The following is a 23,157-nucleotide window of genomic DNA, read 5'->3' as shown; positions in this document are numbered from 1 at the left end:
GGCTGCTGCTGCCCCTGCTTTTTACTGATTTTTAGACAGCCTGGGAACATAAATTGATGCTGAAGGCTTACTCCTGAATTGACCTGTGCAGGATTGTACGCGCCAGTTAAATGCCACTGAACACTTTCCACGTGAAAGAAAGGTCAAGGCTGTAGCTTCACTTACTGCTACTGAGCATGCTCAGGATTGGATGAGGGCAGGACCAGAGCAAGGGGTTGAGCTTCATTGTTTATACTGAGCATCAGGTAAGGGCAAAGTGTGGCTTCATTTGCTGCTACTGAGCCTGTCTAAGAACAAAGGCCGGCAGGTGCTTCTAGTGAGCATGCTCAGGATGACGTAGTAAGCAAAGGCATGGTAAGGGTAAGGGAGGCGGCTCAGCTCCTGCCACTGCGCACGCTCATAATCAACTGCTGGCAGGCCTGCGGCTTCAGCTCCTGCTACTGCGCATGGCTGAGCTGAGCTGAGCATGTTCAGTAGGCATTGGGAGGGCCTCTTCTCCTCTTCAACCTCAGTGAGAGTCGCCTTTTGCTGAGTAGCCCCTGAGGTAGGCCGGAGGGCGAGGGGAAGAATAAAGACCACACACACACACAAATGTCAAGGAGTAAGGGGAAGACGCTTTTTTAGCAGCCTGGGAGCCTGCCCGTTTAACAGCTGCCTTGCAGGCAGAAGTTCAACAGGTGAAGCTTGGATACAAACGATAAAAACAGACCTGTTGGGCTTCAGCCCGTCACAGAGCTGCTAAAACACTTGCTTGCTAGGCAGTTGTATCTTTTGATTTGTGTTTCCCCACCCCTCAAAATACTTGCAGTCTGCCATATTTGGGTCTGGGGGGTGGGGGTTTCCAAGCTGGATGGTGCAATGATGCAGCTGCGCAAAGTCTCACCTGTTGAATGCCTGGCTGCCATGTGACGGTTTAAAGGGTAGAAGCATAGCCTCGGGCGGCACCAGTGAGGGTAACTTTAATTCTGAATGCTGCAGAATGTATTTTATCCTCTCTTTTTTGTTGTTCTTTCAACTCAGCGTCTGGGAAGAGTAGGATCGCTATTCCCCGGGAAACGTCTGTTTGCTTGTGGGGATGTGTGCTGGAGACCTTATGGCCTGGTTCGCATGACATGGTAAGCCAAACGGGACTTTTGAGGACTATGCAAATGTGTGGGTTCCCAGAGAGGAGCGCTTAGCTGCTTGGCTTCTCCTTGGTATCCCCACCCCCCATGCTGAGCTTGTTATCTGAACCAAGGCCCTTGAGTCCAGGTTTGAATGATGTGCCAAACGCTGGCTTAGCTTGGTGCAGCACAGGAGTAAAAAAAAAAGAGGAGGGAAGGAGGGAGCAGAGTGCCTGGGAACGCCTCTCCAGGAGGCAGCACATTAGCTTGCTCCCAGTAAGCTATAGCCTGGCTAATGGTGTTGTGTGAACCAGGCCGCTCCCAACTCTTGATTTTTCTAACTTCCGCCTGTGTTTTAATGGCAGGAGGGCCCCTTGGCAATGCAGGTGCCCACTGCCGGGGTCGCGGGCCTCCGAGAGCGGGTGCGAGAGGCCCTCAAGGCAGACCTCTTGGCTGCAGACCTGAAGTGCAGCTTCTTCGTCTCTGCCCTGCAGAGCTACAAGCGGGATTCTGTCCTTCGGCCCTTCCCAGGACTCTATACCACGGACGAGACCAAGGATTTTGAGGCTTTGGTGAGTAGGTGGTGGGCTCTACTTCACTGGAAGTTTTTAAACAGAGATTGAATGGCCATCTACCAGGGATGATGATGATGATGATTGCTGCAATTCCTGCATTGCCAGGGGTTGGACTAAAAAGGTAAAGGTACCCCTGCCCGTACGGGCCAGTCTTGACAGACTCTAGGGTTGTGCGCCCATCTCATTCAAAGAGGCCAAGGGCCAGCGCTGTCCGAAGACACTTCCGGGTCACGTGGCCAGCGTGACATCGCTGCTCTGGCGAGCCAGAGCCGCACACGGAAACGCCGTTTACCTTTCCGCTAGTAAGCGGTCCCTATTTATCTACTTGCACCAGGGAGTGCTTTCGAACTGCTAGGTTGGCAGGCGCTGGGACCGAGCAACGGGAGCGCACCCCGCCGCGGGGATTCAAACCGCCGACCTTTCGATCAGCAAGCCCTAGGCACTGAGGCTTTAACCCACAGCGCCACCCGTGTCCCACCCAGGGGTTGGACTACATGACCCTTTATATGCCTACAATTCTCTTATTCTATCAGTAATTATTATTATTCACACAGCGCATAGTTCAACTAGGGAACTCATGAGAGGGTCTTGTCCCTGACTTTGCCTCTAAAAGGCAGCTCAAGGTCAGGAACAAGCTGTTCTCCGCCCCAGCTTACAGGGGTGGGAGCAGGAATTTCAAAAACAAGCTTCTTCCCTACCCGGGCTTGGAATTGATGTAGGGGATGGGAGGTTGTTTTGCCTGGTTTTCTGCTTGTAAGGGGCTTTGAGATTCCTGCATCTAGTTGGACTGGATGGCCCGGGGGGTCCCCGCCAACTCTACAATTCTATGATTCTATTGAGCACCTGGTAAATTCCCACCCAAAGTAATCCCAACATCCCTCATGGGTTAGGGCAGTGGTTCTCAAAGGGTGTAGCAAGCCACACTGGGGTGGCAGGAGAGAATGGCAAGTGTTGCGGGACAATCAAATAAACATTTAAAAATTTCATTGTAGTACAGTGGTACCTCGGTTACAAATGCTTCAGGTTACAGACGCTTCAGGTTACAGACTTCGCTAACCCAGAGATAGTTCCTCAGGTTAAGAACTTTGCTTCAGGATGAGAACAGAAATCGTGCTCTGGCGGCGCAGCGGCAGCGGGAGGCCCCATTAGCTAAAGTGGTAAGGTAAAGGTGCCCCTGCCCGTACGGGCCAGTCTTGACAGACTCTAGGGTTGTGCGCTCATCTCACTCTAGAGGCCGGGAGCCAGCGCTGTCCGCAGACACTTCTGGGTCACGTGGCCAGCGTGACAAACTGCATCTGGCGAGCCAGCACAGCACACGGAACGCGGTTTACCTTCCCGCTAGTAAGCGGTCCCTATTTATCTACTTGCACCCGAGGGTGCTTTCGAATTGCTAGGTTGGCAAGCACTGGGACCGAGCGACGGGAGCGCACCCTGCCACGGGGATTCGAACCGCCGACCTTTCGATCTGCAAGTCCTAGGCACTGAGGCTTTAAACCACAGCGCCACCCGCGTCCCATAGCTAAAGTGGTACCTCAGTTAAAGGTACCACAGCTAAAGTGGTACCTCAGTTTTAAGAACAGTTTCAGGTTAAGAACGGACCTCCAGAACGAATTAAGTTCTTAACCCGAGGTACCACTGTATAGTATAGTATAGTATAGTATAGTATAGTATAGTATAAATTTTATTATTATTATTACAGTGGTTCCTCTGGTTACGAACTTAATTCATTCCGGAGGTCTGTTCTTAACCTGAAACCGTTCTTAACATGAGGCGTGCTTTCGCTAATGGGGCCTCCCGCTGCCGCGCGATTTCCACTCTCATCCTGGTGCAAAGTTCATAACCCGAGGTACTAGTTCCGGGTTAGCAGAGTTTGTAACCCGAAGCGTTTGTAACCCGAGGTACCACTGTATTGGATATACAACCAGAAACAGTACCCCTTTCTGCAAATATCTTCCCATTCTAAGCAGACAAGGGTACCCAGGAGTCGTTAGAGGAGTGATGGAGTGATGTTTCGTAATGAAAGATAGTTGAGCTCTGTTGTGTTCTAAAAGAATTCCACCCTTGCCATTTGTGGGGTTGTTCACAGTGCCACCATGCTTGTGGAAATAAATGCCACCAGTTATGAGGATCTGTTAGATGAAATGGTTCAAGTTTGATGGATTGAGGAGAGAACAGGAAGCCATGTGTGCGTGTCTCCGTCCATGTGGAGTTTGTGTTCCAAGGGGGCGAATAAGAAGGCCTATAGGGATTCAGGTCCACAGGGATTTGCTTGCCAGCTAATGCCCTGAAGACGTGTGTTGGAGAAGTTGCCTTTCTTTCACCACTAGGGGGGTCTCTGACTGTGTAAGATGCTCAAGGAAAGCCAGCAACCCATGTTTCTCTCTCTCTCAGCTTGCAGATACAAATGCCTTGGTGGGCTTGAAAGAGCTGCTTGAGTTGGCCCAAGACACAGGCACAAGAGGCTGGGAGTTGCTGGGCTGGGTTTTGTCTTCCAAGGCCCTGTGCATCCACAGCACAAGCAAAAAGGAGGTGAGAGGCGATGCTGGCGACAACCCAGTTATCGAACGTGTGCAAATGGATCCAAGTAATATTGGAGGTGTCAGGTGTGTCAGCAACCTGCATCTGGGCACAAGGCTGCAGGGGAGAGTAAGCATGTTAAAGCAGAATCTAGACAAATGGGATGACATATTTTGTTTTATGGTATTTTTTTTTAAAAAAAATAATTTAAAATTATTTTTTGGACAAAAGAGAGGACCTGTGAGGTGGTTAACAGATGGCAAAAATGCAATGCAGGAGCGAGTCAAACCTATCTATATATAGATATATATATGTGCACATATATATGTACATATATATATATGTGCATATATATGCATACACACACACATAATGTTTTTCTTAAATGTTTCAAACCTTTTCACATTAACCTTCAAATCAACTAATTCCATTGCTTAGTAAGTCAACTCCTTGCCCCCTCACCTCAACAGTGTCTTTGCTCAAACCTTTTCCACTACAATATATCCTCATCGATTACAAAAAGTTAACTGAGCATCAGTTAACTGAGCACAGCCTCCTGCTGGCTTCAGCATGGGCCAGGGAAGTGCTGGGGCAGCCCACTGCTTGCAGTATTACTGGGGTGTCTTGTTAAGCGGAGTCCCAAGACTTGGGGGAAGAGTCTTAACTCAGTGGTGGCATGCCTGCTTTGCAGGTTCAATCCCTATCTTCTCCAGGAAAGACCCGTGCCTGGAATCCTGGGCAGCTGCTGCTAGTCTGTGCAGACAGTGCTGACCTAGATGGGCCAGGGGAAGACAGCTTCCTATGTTTCTTAAAGATACTATTTTGCTTTCCATGGGGATGATTTCTGCCTTTAAATCAGCTTTTGCCAACCTGGGGTCTGCCAGGTGTTTCACACCACAACTTGCCTTAGCCCGGGGGCTGGTGAGAGTTGTAGTCCAAAATATCTAGAGGGCGCTGGATTCTCAAAGCAACCCAGTAACTTCAATATATTTTATTGGCATTGAAGTATAAGAAGATCCAGGAACTGACCGGAGTGCCCTGCGTCCCCGTCCCGGCACCAGACTTCCTGTTTGAAATCACTTATTCCAGTCAAATGAACGCCAAATTTGAAGAGACCAAGGCGGGACGAGACCTCATCTATGCATTCCATGGGAGCCGACTGGAGAACTTCCACTCCATCGTGCACAATGGGTTACAGTGCCATTTAAACCGGGTAAGGTTTGAGTCTGGGTTGTATTTCAGAACTGAATATATTTCACATCTGGCAACCCGTTCTGGTTTCAGATAGCACATGGGTAGGCGAGGACTTCCGAGGCCTGTTTGAAAACCTCAGCATTCACTTCCAGGTTGTTGGCATTCGGGTTCTGTATTGTTCAGCTTCTGAAGCATTCAACATCCGAGGTTCCACTGTAATGTATGTAGTGTTAGCTCTGGAAGTGTATACTTGATTCAGGCCATACTAAGCCTCCTGATGTATATTTTGCTCTAGGCTGCTTAGCTTGGTCAGAAAGCTGCCGCCAGTCAGTTCAGACTGAGCTAGGTCTAAAGCAGCTTCCTAAAACGCTTCTAGGAATGAGACAGATTTGCTGTGATTGGATATGTTTGAAATGGCTGGCTGCCAGCTTGCAGCCCAGTTCATGTGCAACCCCGTCCTGCTTTTTCTAGACCTCCTTATTTGGGGAAGGCACCTACCTCACCAGTGACCTGAGCCTCGCTCTCCTCTATAGCCCCCATGGCCTCGGCTGGCAGCAGAGCCTGATGGGACCGATCCTCAGCTGTGTTGCCGTGTGTGAGATCATCGATCACCCAGATGTAAAATGCCAGGTGAAAAAGAAAGGTGAGTCTAGAAAAGACTTGACTCGACGCAGCTGCTTACGCCCACAGCTCCCATCAGCCCCCAGCCAGCAGAGCCGTGCTCTCATCAACCCCATCCTCGGTTCAGCTGTATTGGCAGGTGCTGATGGGAGTTGTAGGCTACAACATCTGGTACTAGATGGATAGCTCAATTGGTTAAGAGTGTGGGGCTGATAACACCAAGACTGCAGGTTCGATCCCCATATGGGACAGACAGCTGCATATTCCTGCATTGCAGGGGGTTGGACTAGACCAGCCTTTCTCAACCTGTGAGTCCCCAGATGTTGTTGAACTGCAAGTCCCATCACCCCTAGCTAGCAAGGCCAGAGCTCAGGGATTAGAACTGCTGAGCTAGACGATCCTCAGGGTCCCTTCCAACTCTACAGTCTGGAGGGCACCCAGTTGGGGAAGACAGGGCTGAAGCAGCCTCACATGTGATCAGATCATTGGTCCATCTAGCTTGGCTGGGCAACATTTTGTCTCTTGAGAGCCTTGCAGGAACACCTGCTGGAGGTGGGAGGAGCCAGAGTCAAAAGCCAGCAGTGGGAGGGGCCAGAGTCAAAAGGAAGCAGGCCACCGCCCCCTTTTTCTCTAGCTTTTCCTGACACGCCCTTCTCTCCTTCCCTGTCCAGTAGGCAAGAGGATCAGATAAGCTCTGAACTGCTGGCTTTTGAAATTGCACGGAAGGCCACGTGACGTTAGAGTGAGGTCCACCCTGATCTAGCCCTTTATAGTCTCCTGTGAGGCAGTGACTCTCCAAGAGAGAGAAAATGGTCACTCCAAAATCTGTTGCTTGAGGCCTTTGCATGCAAACGGTCTAGGTTCAATTCCTGACAGCATCTCCAGGTAGGGCTGTGAGAGATGCCCTGCTTCAAACCCCTGGAGAGCTGCTGCCAGTCAGAGTAGACAGTAGTGAGCTAGATGGGCCAGTGGTTCAACTCGGTATCAGGGATCTTCCTGTGTTCCTTTGAGATGCCTGCACTTTACTCAGAAAACAGACACAGCAATTCATGGGGCACATGGCAAGACCTGTGCTGGTGTCAGGAACTGATCCCTTTTCCCCGAGACCTCCAATGCGCTTGTGTCTTTCACCTCCTTGTCTAAGAGGCCCTCTTCTGCTCATTTTGACCAGATTCTAAAGAAATAGACAAGAAAAGAGCCAGAGTGAGGAACAGCGAAGGGGGTGATGTTCCCCAGAAATACTTTGTCGTCACGAACAATCAGCTGATACGGGTGAAGTACTTGCTCGTCTATTCGCAGAAGCAGCACCGGAGGTGAGTGCCCTTCTGCCACCCTCCTCGCCCCCAAATACCCTGAAAGCAAGTGCTTTGTAAGTTCATCTGAAACCTTGTGCTTCAAAAATGCAGGAAAACCTCTAACATGACGGACAGGACTGTAAGGGATGAGTGTGCAAAACAAGTTGTTTTGCAGTGTTGGCATCACTCAGAAGACTTCTGCACAAACGCAAAAAAAAAAAATCACAGTTCGCTGCTGTGGTTGCAGAAGTTCTATTTATCTTTTTGTTAACTTTTGCAAAAATGCATATGCAGAATCCTGTACACACACACATTGTACACATAGTAGTATTTTGACACATATATATTTTGCCAGTGGTCTTCAGCACGGGCAACCAAAATGAGAAAAGTATTCAAAAGACAATAAAACAGCCCAATGGACCAGTGTGTCTGGCTGTTAACCAGAAGGTTGGCGGTTCAAGCCCATCCAGGGACAGCTGTGAGCAGAATTCCTGCATTGCAGGGGGTTGGACTGGATGATCCTCAGGGTCGCTTCCAACTCTACAATTCTATGTTTAAAAAGAGCCATTGCGGCCATATCTAAACCAGCAGCAAAGCTTTGGCCTGGGCATATAATCACATTGCGGGGGGTAGGGGCTTTGAAAAGTTGCGCCTCCTTGTGGCTGGATGTAGTTATCGCTGTCTCTTTTTTCTCTCTAGGCCTGCTAGCCAGTCGTGGGTCTCTAAGCATCGCTTCGCTATCATGATGAGCCTGTATCTGCTGCTGCTGGTTGCCATCGGGGCTAGCAACTCCCCAGCTTTCCTCTACTATTGGAACAGGATTTTTGACTTAAAACAATGAACTTGTGGGGATGGGACAGGGCTGCCGACCCTCACCATATGCCTTAATATTGAGCAATCTAAAGCCTTCATGAAACTTTCCACTCTGAAGCTGGGGGGGGGGGGGTGCCCTCTGGGGGCTGGGGTAGGATGTTTCAGCTGCCTTAACTTTCCTGGCACAGCTATTTCATATCTCTCTGGTTTTGCCTTGCTTCTCTGAACACGAGTCAGGTAGGTGGACCCTCCTTAGCTTAAAGATGGAGCAGGACGATGCAGGTGACAGGAAGTGCAGAAATCCTGCAGAACAGGGACTGGCAAGACTTAAGGGTGGGGGTGGGGTCCCATGTCTGCAATCACTAGCAAGAGCTTCAGTGCCCTGTGCAAGTAAGTGTGATGTTCTTCATCTCAAATCTCCCCCTTGCACTCTTTTCTGATTTGGGCACTGGAAATAAATTTCCTGAATTCTCTCTCTCCCTGCCCCCCCATAATACCATATGAATGACGGAAGAGCTGGGTCAGAGTCAGACCAGATGCCCTTTTGCCCAGCAGCCCTTCTTACAGTGGCCACCTGTATGCCGCAATGAAAAGTTTAGAAGCAGGACCATGTGCACTTTCCTGCCTGACTTGTGATTGCCAGAAATTGATGCTCAGAGGCAATCCCTAGCTAGACTCATAGTCTGACACACCTAAGGCACCTTCCTGTGTCCTGATTTGGCCCAAGACAACATAAGAGCCCTGTCAGAGGAGGCCCAACTAGCCCAGCTGCCTGTTTTTGCAGTGTTCAACCAGATAGCCCTGAGAAGCATGCAAGTAGAAATGAGCGCAACTCTGGGTGTGATAAAGAAGACAAGAGACCCTGTGTCCCTTGAAACATGATTTCCACTCCAGCATTCGCCTGCCAAATGCGCAAGTCAGAAACACGTTCCCAGTCTGAGAGCAAAGGCATGCCATCTGCATCCTGTTGCTTCACCTCAGCTGCTGGGCTGCCCCTTCCTTTGTGCTTCTCCCTGTTCTTCTTTCTCTTGCTTCTCCCTGTGACCAGCCTGCCGCCGCCCTCCTTTCAGCTGGTTGGGGCTTATCTTGCAGGAACACCTTCCTCAAAGGGGGAGAACCATCTCTCTCCAGACAGTCCCCTTTTCCCCAAAGCAAGGCAACAGTGTGGAGCAGCGTCTGCCCTCAAGCAGAGAGGCACAGGTGGCTCTCGGAGCAACAATCTGATCACTTGGCTCAGGGGGACGGGACCCTGGGGCCCTCCAGATGTTATGGGGCTCCAGCTCCTATCATCCCTGACCATTCGCCCTGCTGGGGAGCTGCTGAGAGTCTTAAGAGCCCATGCAGGAACTCAGGGTTTCCACCTGTGATCTGACTGTAGGAAAAACCACACGCCGGCTGAGCACTGGAAGAGATATTGCAAATGGCAAGATCATCTCCGCTGCAGCTCAGGATGGTAACACCCGTAAGAGGCAGAGGGTGGCTCAAGTTGCGAAGGTGGAAAAATAAGTAAATGGACTTCTTTCGGTTTGGACTTTGCAAAACAGACCTTCTGGGTGAATTTTGCATTTGCCTTCCTGGTTTTATTCTGCGTAGCAGCCGCTTTACAAATCACACACCAAGGGCAGTTGGTTCGAGTCCCCTCTTCTCCCCAGGCCTTTGGGCGCAAATCACTTGTCAACACCAGCCCTCCATTGATAAAATGGGAATTGTGGCGGCCTACCTCGCAAGCTTGTTGTAAAGGCAATTGCAATAAAGACTCTCATGCACTTTGAACATTAGAACTGCGACATACGCGTGGTAAGTCATGACGCTCCTATTGGGGGGGGGGGAGTGCCCTGAGACACTAAGCTCCGAGGAACTGTTCATCTAAGCCCCCAGGGAGTGGGCTGGGTCTTTGTATATGCTAGTGGTGGGTGGGGCCAGAGGGAAGAGTGGGCAGGCCAACACATTTGCCTCTTAACCCTGGTAAAGTTGGGTACATTCCAGCCATGCCAAAGGCAGAGATTTCGGGATGCACCCACTTGCCCATCCTTCATCCAGGCAGCAATAATAATAATAATAATACAACAGATTTTATTATATGGTCACAGACCCAATAACAGTTAATTGTAATAATAAAACTGCTACTAGAACAAAAATCATGCTACCCCAATAAAGCATAATATAATTTCTGAAAAGGTATCCAATTGGCCTAATACAGCTTTAAAAACTGACATTGCACAATGTGTTGAGTCTCAAGTGGCTGCATTTTGTTCAGGATGATTGTGGGACAGAATTCGACCCTCCCCACTCCCAAATGTTTAACAACAGCTTGACATCTTAACTTCCATTTATGCTGAGATCTCGGTACAAATGAGCCCACTCAGTGTTTGCCGGGGCCTGCTTCATACATGCCTGTCCATCGCTTGATGCCTGCGGCATAAACTGGTGACTTGTGCGTGCAGGAACTGCTTGACTCATTATCTCAGTGGCAGAGCATCTTTGCATCCAGACAGCCCCGGGTTCCAGTCCCAGTCATCTCCAGGCACAGTTGGCAGCAATCCCTGCCTGAAATATTGGAGAGCTGCTGCTGGTAAATGCGGACGATACTGTGCTGGATTCACCAAGTGTGTGACTTGGGATCAGGCACCCTCCTAGATCACCTTCAACCTAGTGCAGCTTAAGAGAGTTGGTCCAGACATTTAGTCCTCAAGTGCACAGTTAAGACAGGTGTAGCAATTCAGGTGGTCTGCCTGCATAAATGAGCTTGCCCTGAGTTTCATCCCTCCCAGAGGGTTTCCCCCTCTAGAACACAGTGTGCATAGTCCCTCCGTTGGAAACACTTGACGGCACCTGACCCTGGTCATGAGAGTCTTTATGGTTCATCTCTGAAACAGATGCAAGTTTTTTCTCCTGGTGGGCCACCGTCGCTTTCAGGTTCCTGATGCACAGCTTCATGTCCTCTCGAAAGGACGGGGTGTAAAGGCCGTAGACGATGGGATCCGTACAAGTGTGCAGCAGGCCGAAGAGGAAGAGGAAGTGGTTGATGTACTCCGGCATTCTGCGGATCATGTCAGGCTGGAACCAGTACCACAAGCCCAGGAGGTAATAAGGGGTCCAGCAAACGATGAAAGAAGCCACAATCACAACCGTCATTCGGAGTGTCTTCATTCTGGCCTTGGAGATGTGGTCATCCTTCCCTCTGGCGAGACCTGTGGGAGAGGCTCAAAGGAGTCAGTTGTGGGACAAAAGGTTGCCCTCTTCTGAATGAAATGCAGGCCCCACTCTGGGCTGGAGTGACCCAACAGCAGGTGGGGCGGATAAAAACAAGACAGGGCCCCTCCGGACGGGTGATGATGGCATTGTTGCTATCTGTATAGCAGAGGTTTTCAACCTTTTTGAGCCCATGGCTCCCTTGACCAACTACATTCTTTCTGCGGCTCCCCTGTGGGGAAACACGCCCTGAGCCTCAGAAGCCCAGTTATGTCACCCCTTCCTAGGCTTGCCATACATCAGGAAAATTCCTGACATGTCCTGGTTTTCGGTTGTAAAAATGGCGTCGGGGGAATTTTGCTGAATTGGCAAAATGTCAGGGGAAACCCAGATGTATTGCAATGCGATGTAAAAAAAACAACTTTGCGGGTGTCAGGAATTTTACTTTTTGAAATACGGCAACCCTACTTTTTGCCTGCAGAGCCAGCTTTCACCCCTTTTTGAACACCCTCCCTTGTGGAGTGTTCCCTCAGCCTCCTCTCCCTCCTCTCTCCTTGGGAGTCCTCCAGGCAGCTGCCACCACTGTCCCTGGTCTCTGAGCCGCAACCCCAAAGAGAGGTGCCTCCTCATGCCACCCCACAGGGGCCTAGGAAGAGGATGCCCCTAGCTTTAGCAGCCTGACGGAGACTAACCGAAGGTGAAGCCCCTGGTCCAGCCCCACAGGCACCATTCACCTGGGGAGCTTGTAGCCAGGGCTGTTGTAACAAACAGCTACACAAGCCTTTGGGAGGCAGAGATGCGAGAGGGCATCAGAGGAGGGAGGGAAGGAAGGAAGGAAAGAAGGACAGAGGCCAGTGTTGCCTGCGGCACCCCTGACCATCATTCAAGGCACCCCAGGGTGCCACAGCACACTGGTTGAAAACCACTACCATATAGGGTTGCCAGGCCGGGAGCATCCCAGACCCTGAAATTGTAGGGGCCAAACCTGAGCTTCAGGGGCAGCCCCTGGTGATTCTTCCTCTGTGCTCCCTTCCGCCACTGAACTCTGGAAATGGAGGTTAATTAGGAGAGGGGCGGAGGGAGAGGAGGAGGGCAGATCCCTCCAGGTAGTTGTGCAATACTTTGCAGGCTGCTCCTGCTGGACTGAAGCTTACAAGATGCACACATAGTCTTAAGAATAAAACTAAAGGCACTCTCAGCCACCTGGATATTCACGCCCTCCCCTGGAGGGGGCCAGGCAAACCTGGAGAGTTCAGGTTAGCCCCAGAGGTCTGGAAACCCAATTTTTGTAACATGTCATCAAGGCAATACTAGTGCATTAATGGTGGATTTATACTGGACAATCCACACACCAATCTACTTTATTAGTCATCGTGTGACACTTCCCCAACATTACCATATTATTGCCATCCTGTGCTATAGCTCACCAAAAGTGGGACAAAAAAAAATTCATTGAACCAGAACATTTGTGGCATGAAAAGTTTCAGGTTTTCTGCAGGAAGTTATGAGACATGCACTGATTGGAAACAAAGCTGAAACTTTTTCAGGTGCAGACAGTATCGAAAGTACGATTGTATATAATTGCCCCAATACCAACATGAGCACAAATCATCATGAATGTGCAATAAAAAAAGACTATCTGGAGGGGCCCATAGAGCTTTTCCCATTGGAGAAATGGGTCTTCAAGTGTCTACCTTGTTAGGGTTTACTGTTGCTATAAATGTATTGCTGTGTTTGTGTTTTTAATTGCTTTTAAATACAGTGGTACCTCTAGTTAGGGACACAGGTGGTGCTGTGGTCTAAACCACTGAGCCTAGGGCTTGCCGATCGGAAGGTCAGCGGTTCGAATCCCCGCGATGGGGTGAGCTCTCGTTGCTCAGTCCCAGCTCCTGCCAGCCTAGCAGTTCGAAAGCACATCAAAGTGCAAGTAGATAAATAGGTACCACTCTGGCAGGAAGGTAAACGGCGTTTCCATGTGCTGCTCTGGTTTCACCATGCTGGCCACATGACCCGGAAAAACTGTCTGAGGACAAACATGGGCTCCTTCGGCCAGTAAAGCAAGATGAGTGCCACAACCCCAGAGTCGTTCGTGACTGGACTTAACTGCCAGGGGTCCTTTACCTTTACCTCTAGTTATGTGCAAATCGCCTTGAGACAATTGTTCAGAAGGCGATTAATAAATCACAGATGATAATAGTAATAGTAATAATAGGGGGCAGGGGAAGGAGTAGTAGTAGTAGTATAGTAGTAGTAGTAGTAGTAGTAATAATAATAATAATAATACAGGCACAATCCTCAGCCATTTCGTAGCTATAAGGTCAGTGCCAAACCCTGAGAACAAGGCAGAAAAATGGAAGGCTGTTTTTCAGGGGAAGAGAAACCTTTTGAGAAACTGGAAAAACACAAGCTGAAGGGCATCTCATTGTTCCCACCCAATGCAGTTGAGGGGAGGCCAACTCACCTTTGTTAATTTTCAGCTGCTTGCTGATCTCAAATAAGATGCGGACATAGCAGACGACCATCACGGTCAGCGGGGTGACATAGAGGGTGGTGAAAGTGAACATGTTGTAGGTGGTCTCCTGCCAGTGCTCTCTGAAACTCCCATGCGTCACGCACTGGGTGAAATTGACGCCCGGGATGGTGTACAGGTGGAAAAGGAAGAGCTGAAATGGAAAAGTAAAACAGTCTAATAATATACACACTTAATTTACACACATATATTGGTTTGTTATTATATTAATTATCAATTTCATTGTTATTTATGTACACATATTCAGCACTCTGAGATTTGAAATACTCTGAGATTTGAAATACATAAAGGCTTTTAAATACTGCATAATGACACACACACATACAAATACATTTAGGCAGCTAAAATAACCCACAGGATGCAGTGGTGGGAAAAGGTCAGAAGGATGAAATTAGTAATAATGACATTCTAAATGCCAGCATTCTCCGTTTCAGCCTTCATGCTCAAACACTGCATGGTTCAGAAATCATGTATCTAAGGAAGCTGTTCCCCATGAGGCTGCTTTTATGGAGTGTTCACACATTATGTTCTACAAGTGCACAATCTCTGTGTGTACCTCTCTACACAAATCCTTGAGCTGTGCACTCAGTGTGCAATCTGTGTACCTGCGTACACACTAACAGAGCTGAAAAATTGAAAAATCAATAAGTGTACACTCTGTAGCACAAACGCTTGTACACGTGTACAGAGAGCTTGTACTTGTATTCTGCGCAGTGCATGAACAAGCCTGGTAGCTTTCGGGTGTTGCGATTATATTTCTGCTCTGAACGTTGTCCTTCATTATCCTGGCCAATGAAAATAGTGACATTGCCCTGACAAAATACTCTGTAAGGTCCCTGCAAGAATGACATGGGAAGTGAATTAAATAGGCAACTGTGGCGATGCACCGGAGTGTATGCAATCTCTTATTTGGGTTCTGGCATTGTGGGGAGGGAGGGAGGTGCTTGTTATTGTTTGGTTTTGTATTTCTCACTATATTCCATTACTGTTTTGTGGCTATGTACAATATGTGCGAGACGCGGGTGGCGCTGTGGTCTAAACCGCAGAGCCTAGGGCTTGCCATTCAGAAGGTCAGCGGTTTGAATCCCTGCGATGGGGTGAGCTCCCGTTGCTCAGTCCCAGCTCCTGCCCACCTATCAGTTCAAAAGCAGGTCAAAGTGCAAGTAGATAAATAGGTACCACTCTGGTGGGAAGGTAAATGGCGTTTCCATGTACTGCTCTGGTTTGCCAGAAGCGGCTTAGTCATGCTGGCCACATGACCCGGAAACTGTACACCGGCTTCCTCGTCCAGTAAAGCAAGATGAGTGCCGCAACCCCAGAGTCATCCGCGGTTGGACCTAATGGTCAAGGGTCCCGTTACCTTTACCTTACAATATGTGCACCACGCTAAACAAGACTTCTGTCCTAACGGATTCATACCTGGGGAGCGGCCAGCAGGACGCTGAGGATCCACGCGACAGAGAGCATGATCCGGTTGCGGCGGCTGGAGTTAGCAAACGAAAAGGGGTGCAGGATGGCAGAGTGCCGGTCCAAGCTGATCACCACCAGCACCAGGGCGGCCGAGTACATGGCAAAGAGCTTGAGGAAGTTCAGGAACCTGCACAGGGCATCGCCAGCGTACCACTGGACCGTGATGTTCCACACAGCGTCCAGGGGCATGACGGTCATTGTGACCAGCAAGTCGGCCACTGTCAAGCTCAGGATGAGCAGCTGGACGTGGGACTTCCGTCTCTTCCTCGTGACACTGTACAAGACGGCAAGGTTGCTGCATGCTGCAATGACGAAGAAGCAACCCGTGATGACAACTCGAGCTTTGGCAGCGAGTGTGAAGGTTGGCTCCACCCAACCCTTTGGGCAAACCACAGATGCAGAGATGTTCTCATCCACAACGTGGCATCTTTGTGGGTGATTCATCAGGTGTTCTCTGTCTGTCATTACCTGGAGAAAATAATATCATCTATTATTATTATTAATAATAATTTATTTATTTATTGGATCTATCTATCTGGGGACGCGGGTGGCGCTGTGGGTTAAACCACAGAAACTCGGACTTGCCAATCAGAAGGTCCGTGGTTCGAATCCCCACGATGGGGTGAGCTCCCATTGCTTGGTCCCTGCTCCTGCCAACCTAGCAGTTCGAAAGCATGTCAAAGTAGAAGTAGATAAATAGGTGCTGCTCCAGCGCGAAGGTAAACGGCGTTTCCGTGTGCTGCTCTGGTTTGCCAGAAGCGGCTTAGTCATGCTGGCCACATGACCCAGAAGCTGTACGCTGGCTCCCTTGGCCAATAAAGCAATATGAGCGCCACAACCCCAGAGTCGTCCGCGACTGGACCTAAAGTTCAGGGGTCCCTTTACCTTTATCTATTTATATCCATCTATCTATCTATCATCTATCTATCATCTATCTATCTATCTATCTATCTATCTATCTATCTATCTATCATCTATCTATCATCTATCTATCTATCTATCTATCTATCTATCTATCTATCTATCTATCATCTATCTATCTATCTATCTATCTATCTATCTATCTATCTATCTATCTAACTAACTATCTATCTATTATACACAAATAACAAAAAATTGCATCCCACCACCCCCATAACAGGTATTGGGTTGTATATTAACATGAATGAATCTCATCGGTCCATATGGGTTATCCAAATGTCCAGGATATAATGTTCCAGGGACAGTACAAAAGTCCTAGAATTATAGTTCTATAGAGTTGGAAAGGACCCCCAGGGTCATGTAACTCAAGACCCTGCAATGTGAGAATCACAGCTAAAGAATCCCCGACAGGTGGCCGTCCAACCTCTGCATAAAACTGCCAAGAGTCCACCCACTTCCCAGGTAATCCATTCCACTGTTGAACAGCTTTTGTAGTTGCAGTCAGTCAGGACCCCACCTCCGCAGACCAGGGGAAAGGCCTGCAAGGCAGGGAGCAGGTTTTCTAGGACTCACAGCAGACATGGTCTGGTTGGCAGCTGTGAGAATGGGATGCTGGACTAGACGGGTCACTGACTTGGTCCAGCAGGTTCTTATTCTAGCAGAGAATAAGTGTGTGTGTTTGTGTGTGTGTGTGTGTGAGAGAGAGAGAGAGAGAGAGAGAGAGAGAGAGAGGGAGAGTTTGCTGGATTATTATGGAATAGGGCTGATAGACAATTCCCAACCAATGACATTGTTTATTTGGATGATAGGTTTGGCAGGGAAGGCTGAATCTGGAAGTTAGGGAGGGCAAATAGACGACCCACCAACATATGTATATCTAAAACCAGCAAGGTAATGAAGATGAGGGCATCTTTTGAATGCACGCCATCCTGCCAATTCCATCTTCCCTTCTGCTCAACATGATGGCATCCATAATTATTCACAAGCTCCATCGTTGTTCACAGATGGGAATAACAGGTTATGTGTGGGTGTTGGCTGACGTACACATACACGCGCACAAACGCGCACACACACACCCTTTGCGAATCCGGGAAAAAATAGGTTCTTAATTAAGATGTCTCTTAATTAAGATGTCCTGATCTGGCAAGGGAGAGTTACTTGTCCAGCTAGCAGTATAGTCTTCACCCCCCTAGTGAATTTGCTGGGCGCACCTGAGGCATTTCAGATGCTCAGTCCGTCATGGGGCTAGGTGCCAGGCACAACGAAGTGCAAGGAGAGGGGGATTGGGGCCTGTGTCTTTCATAGCAGTCAGGTACGGAGTACAGTGGTACCTCGGGTTACATATGCTTCAGGTTACAGACTCCGCTAACCCAGAAATATTACCTCGGGTTAAGAACTTTGCTTCAGGATGAGAACAGAAATCGTGCTCGGGCGGCAGCGGGAGGCCCTATTAGCTAAAGTAGTGCTTCAGGTTAAGAACAGTTAAGAATGGACCTCTGGAATGAATTAAGTACTTAACCCGAGGTACCACTGTACTGCCATAAGTTCAACAGTGGGGTGGGGGGCCTTTCTGGCTCCACAGGCCAAATCCTTATGAGGATCTGCCTTGCGGGGCCAGATTTGACAGGTGGGTGGCAGCCAATCACACGACAGCATACCGGGCCACACCACCTCCCTTGCCACCCGCTCCACCCACCCTGCTTCGCACCCTCCTTAACTGTCCCTGAGCTGTGGTAACTTGTTTATTTATTTTTTATCGCATTTAAACCCCACTTTTCTTCCAAGGAGCTCAAGGCCCCTTCTTCTCTTCTTCCTCATTTTATCCTCACAGCAACCCTGTGAGGTAGGTTAGGCTGAGGGACTATGGCTGGCTCAAGGTCACCCAGTATTATATGTCTCCTGCTGGTCTGAACAGAGGAAAGAGATTGTGTGTGTGTGTGTGTGTGTGTGTGTGTGTGTGTAGAAACCAGCCTACTGTCTCTGGCATGAGACTCACCCACTTGGGCTGAAACAAGTCCGCCACCCCTGCTTTAATTTAAAATGTCCTATGGCCCCATTCAGGCCCCGATTGCTGCCTCCCCTTCCTTTCCCTGGTTCTGCACTCACGGTAGACACATGATGTGTCTACCTCTAATGTGATTCTGCACAGCCTCTAATGTAATTCTGCACAGGTCTACTCAGGTGCAAGTCCCATGAAGTTCAATGGGGCTGATTCCCCAGCTGAGCAGGCATAGGACTGCAGCCTTAGAAACCAAGCAGGCAATCCTTGAAGCAGAGCCAGTTTTGAGAACTCGGCGCTTACTGCGTCTCAATCAATAAAATGACGTACTGAGCTCAGTTCTAAAATTCCAGTAAGCGAACGTAAAAATCCCAGTGAATGCCAATTTAAATCTGAGTGCATACTCATGGCTCCATCAATCAAAACTTCCAATGACAGTCCATCTGAGGGAGTTTGCGCCACTGTCCAACAGCTGTTATTGCCAGGAAGTTCTTCCTAATGGTCAACTAAGGCTGCATAGACACCAAGCATTTAAAGCACACACACACAACACACACACACACACAGCTACAGTTACCATCGTCCTTAACAAACTACAGTTCCTTGGATTCTTGGAGGAGGGGAACATGCTTTAAATGTGCTTAAATGTATGCCTCCTCACCAACAACACTCCCCTCCCCCTTTTGAATTAGAAAAAATAAGAATCTACAGCATCACACGTCACACTAAATCACCTATATAATAGATGGATGATATAAATAATCAGAGTGGACAGTTTGATATCACCCAAGCCTAATAAAAATATGAGCCATCATACTTATTTAGAGAATGAGGGCTGCAATAGCTGTACTAGGGGAGAAAGGGGTAAGAAATGAGAAAAGATGATAAAGTAAAATAAAACGACTGTTTTCTGTCGATAGTTTTAAATACACTGAGAGTAGGAATTCTACCGTTTCTATACAGTACAGAAATATTAGCAAAACAAAGGACGCTTAGCTATCTACTTCGCATATATAAATAGAAGGCTAACATGCTCTTGCTATCATGTAAGTGAAATTGGAAATAAGTGACTTTTAAAGAAATCAACTTTTTTTTTAAAAAAAAGGAAAAGCAGGAAAAGGACCAAGCTGATCAGCAGCCCTACCCTCTCTCTGCGTAAGAAGACAATTTGGCTCAGTTCTACGGGGTTTTACCCCCAAGTTGAGAGCCCCATCATATTCAGACTCTTTCTCCCATAATTGGCAAGTCTCTAAAACAAAAGTCAGCAAGGCATTTCAAAGGCAATCAGGAACCCAGTCCTGGTCCGAGTCCCGCTATTGTACCTGCACATGTCCTTGAAAGGAGAGACAAGAAAAGGCTGCCCGGTTTCGTTTCCTTCCCCGGCTGGTGCCAAGTCCTACCAACCGGCTCTCTGCAGTGCCCTCAGCACCGCATTTCTGCTCCTGGGTGGCATCTGAGACGGGAAAGGTGAGCTGGGAAGCTGGTAGTTCTGCCCTAGGACTTTCTCTGCAGGCAAGGGAGATGCCATCCCAAGAGTCTCTGCCTGCCTGCTTCGGCTCCTGCCACCGGCTTTGGAGTCAGCCGCCTCCAGGCCCCCCCCCTTAAGCCTCCCCCCCAGCTTTGCGGGAAGCGCAAAGAGGCTTTGTCAAAGCACAGAGGCTGCGAAACCGTGCAGAGGACGCGATGCCACAACAGAGTGGGTTTGCAGAGAGCGCTTCAGGCAGGCAGGCAGGCAGGCAGAGATGCTCTCTGCAGTAACAGGCAACATTTTAGGTTATATGCTTAGTGCTGCCGTTCAGGTTGGCAGATGTGGGAAGAAATCAAAGCTAGGGACATGCACAGGGACTACTGCCCTCCTCCACTCGCTGCCCCCACCCCCCACTGCGCCTTGAGTTTAGGACGGGGAAGATACTGGCTTCACTTTGAATTTTAATGCAAAGCTGGCGAATTCGCACTTCCTAATTCACACAGCTAGCTATCCTTTGAAATCTGCACCGAGACGAATGTTGCGATGCAGGTATCCGACCAATGGATATGTAGAAAAATGTGGGTCTTAGGGGGAAGTGTGCAGGAAAAAGGTTTCTGTCTGTCAAGATAATGTACGAAAATGCATTAGCCTAGGGGGAATTGCTTGCAGAATTGTGCATGGAAATATGTATACCTTTGGAGAAATTTGCACTGAAATGCTGGTGAATTTTCATGAGGAGATTAAAGAAAAAACTGCAAACTTCTCTGAATTTTTTTACTTGTTAGAAGACACTCCCCCCCCCCCCAATTCCCCTCACAGAGCTACAATTCCCAGAGTGGTTTAATAATCAGTCCCTCTTCTGGGAATTCACCACCCTGAGCAAACTACAATTCCCAGGTTTCTTTGCGGGAAGCCATGACTGCTTACAGTGGGATGATACTGCTTTCTGTGTCTAGTGCAGATGGAGCCAAAATTTGGGGGAAATAAGCTTTTAATTTTTAATGGAAAGGTTTCCACCCAGCCTGCCTTCAGGTCACCTGCCTGCCCTCTGCCATTTCACCTCTGGGCCCTCTCCTTATTCATTTCCTCAACTTGCCAGTGCTCCTAGTGACCCCCTGAGACCACCTTTCCCACACACTGTCTCCTTGCCAGGTGTTTGGCTGCTGTTTCAGGCAGGGATTTTCCAGCCCTATCTGGAGATGCTGTTTTATTGCACCTGGGGCCCAGATCCTCTACTACAGAGCAATGGTCCTTCCACACAGGATGTGGCTAGCAAGGTGTTGAGCAGTCTTCACTTGGGTCCATTCGCTGAAATGCTTTGCTATTTAGGTGCTCCATGAGAATGCCAAGGCAGCTTCTACTGGCAGCATGGGGCTAGGTTTGGTCTTGTCTCAAGTGGAGATCTGGAAGAAGGATCTGATTGATTTGACTGTCATGCTCTTAGTTTTCAGCTGTTTCGCTTTCAGCTACCATTCTGGCCACCATCTTGTCCTTTGCCTCAGGTAGCAAAATGTCTTAAGCTGGCCATGGGAACTGAAGAAGAATTGTTCTGATCTTTCACCTTGTGGTAAGAGTTCCCTGTGAGAAGGATAATGCCATCTGTTTGGTCGGAGATATCTTCTTCTATCAGCTTGATCATACAGGCTGCTGGTTTTGACAGACACATGGAGAGTCAGGCCTGGCCTGTTTTGCCGTCTGAAGTCAAGAGGACACGTCCCTGTTCCACATATAGAAGCTGACTGGACTGAGAGCTGAATCTTACCTCAGCACGGGGACAACAAGTAGGGCTGGACAGACCCAATAAAAGTTTTCTCCATCAAAGTTCTGCACTGGCAGGGGACTAAGTACATACGTGCTGTTTCTGTGTGGATTTTCAAGGGACGGTCCTTAAAATCTGTGCAGAGACATAGATGTTAAAAAATAGATGTTTTAGAAGTACATACTGAGGGCAGCCAAGTTTTTTATGTACAGTTCCAACTGAGAGTGATGGAACAGCCTGTCACTCCCAGAGGGATTTGCTTTACTCCATTTGAAACTTGTGGCAGCCACAATCTCCTTGTACTAGCTGCTCCAGGCTGTGGCTGGCTGGCTGGATGAGTATTTCAGAAGGAAAGGGGGGGGGGAGTTACCAGCTTACAAAGAGGAGAGAGCGCTGCAAGACACCTCATGAAGGAATCTACAGAACTGCCTGTGCTGAAGCAGACCCATGATCCGATCTGGGTCATGATCTCAGATAAAAGCAGATGAGTCTGCTTTGAGATCTGCCTTTTGCCAGTGAACTGATTTTTTAATGAATTGATTATAGAATGCTGTATTATTTTATTGTTGTTAGCCGCTCTGAGCCTGGCTTTGGCTGGGGAGGGCGGGATATAAATAGAATATGATGATGATGATGATGATGATGATGATGATGATGATGATGTATCATCCTCCACGACACCTGAGGGCAGCTTATGGGGTGTAGGACCCACTGAACTCTGTCCCCTCCATCGCTTCATTGACACTGCCTGCCCACTAGTATTTACTGTCTGAGGCAGCTGCCTCAGTATGTCTATTGTGTGTTTGTGTGGGGAGTTGTATCCAATGCCCCACCTGTGTAGTTCTGCTGGCACAATGGGATTTCTACCTCCTTTTTTCCTCTCATGTGCTCCCCAGATCTGCTGGGGGGGTCCCCAATTCTCTGGAGCTGATTTTGAGGGTTCAGGGGGTGGGGCTGGGAGGACAGGAGATGAAGAGAAAGCTCTCTGATGTCCATTGCATCAGCAGAGCTGCAGTACTGGATCCAGTAGGGATCACATCACGTCTATGTTCAGTACCACCCTGGGTATCGTAACCCGCCCAGAGAACTTAATGTGATAAAAAGTGATGGGGTGGCATACAAACATCCTTTGTAAATACGTCAAACAGTAGCTGCCATAACCAAGGAAGCACAACCCACTAGAAATCAGCCTGGGTTAAAGTGATTTTGAGCAGCTAGTGCAGAAAACTGCCAAAGGAAATCAAGACCTCAGTGCAACGGGACCCCAAACTCATTGTGGCTGTCAGTGTCCTTCCCCCAGACCTGACCATGTGCCAGATATAACATGTGCTAGCTGTGAGTCCAGTATGACAACTGGAGGTGTGGGATGTGGGGGTGGGTGGGAAAACCACAACACACTCCCACTCTCCGCGCTTTGCCGCTTGGAAAGAAAACAGTAGACATTCCAAAGGTTCTTTCCCCCCTGTTGGGTTACCATGGTCCTGTTTTCTAGATTAGGCCCTGTTATAATACGCCTTTTGTCCCAGAGGATGCAAGGTGGGCGACTTATGCTGAGAGGGGGAGAGGGGAAACACAAACACACCCAGCCTCTTCCGCGGCCAACACATTTTAAACGTTGTTTCAACAATTTCACAATAATTTCCCAAGGAGATCAGACTTAAGGCTGGAGTGGCAGATCAGAGCCAGCTGGACGACACTCA

At 48.7% G+C, this 23,157-nt stretch overlaps 2 protein-coding genes across 4 annotated transcripts; one reads left to right on the top strand and one right to left on the bottom strand.

Moving 5' to 3' along the window:
• The first annotated feature begins 394 nt into the window (after positions 1-394).
• PARP16 (poly(ADP-ribose) polymerase family member 16) lies at positions 395-9,899 on the top strand. Of its 3 annotated transcripts, none has more exons than XM_083412264.1 (8): positions 395-544; positions 1,021-1,115; positions 1,469-1,675; positions 4,070-4,207; positions 5,202-5,408; positions 5,861-6,032; positions 7,182-7,323; positions 8,005-9,899. In XM_083412264.1, the coding sequence occupies exons 2-8, from the start codon at positions 1,113-1,115 to the stop codon at positions 8,144-8,146; spliced, it is 1,011 nt and encodes a 336-aa protein (XP_083268390.1). In that variant the 5' UTR covers positions 395-544; positions 1,021-1,112; the 3' UTR covers positions 8,147-9,899. The 3 variants fall into 3 exon arrangements, with proteins under 3 accessions (XP_083268390.1, XP_083268392.1, XP_083268391.1); XM_083412265.1 differs by having other exon boundaries at positions 501-677; XM_083412266.1 differs by lacking the exon at positions 1,021-1,115 and having other exon boundaries at positions 445-544.
• LOC310663805 (gonadotropin-releasing hormone II receptor-like) lies at positions 8,450-20,466 on the bottom strand. Its single transcript, XM_083412235.1, has 4 exons — positions 19,553-20,466; positions 15,260-15,778; positions 13,772-13,973; positions 8,450-11,309 (listed from the first exon to the last, which is right to left on the bottom strand). Exons 2-4 carry the CDS (start codon positions 15,773-15,775, stop codon positions 10,903-10,905), a joined length of 1,125 nt encoding a protein of 374 aa, XP_083268361.1. The 5' UTR covers positions 15,776-15,778; positions 19,553-20,466; the 3' UTR covers positions 8,450-10,902.
• Between the last annotated feature and the right edge of the window lie 2,691 nt (positions 20,467-23,157).

The sequence above is a fragment of the Podarcis tiliguerta genome (genome assembly GCF_965153285.1).
Source record: "Podarcis tiliguerta genome assembly, chromosome: 14".
Lineage (NCBI taxonomy): Eukaryota > Metazoa > Chordata > Lepidosauria > Squamata > Lacertidae > Podarcis > Podarcis tiliguerta.
Note: the sequence above shows the minus strand (reverse complement) of the source record. Positions and strands in the feature narration are given on the sequence as shown.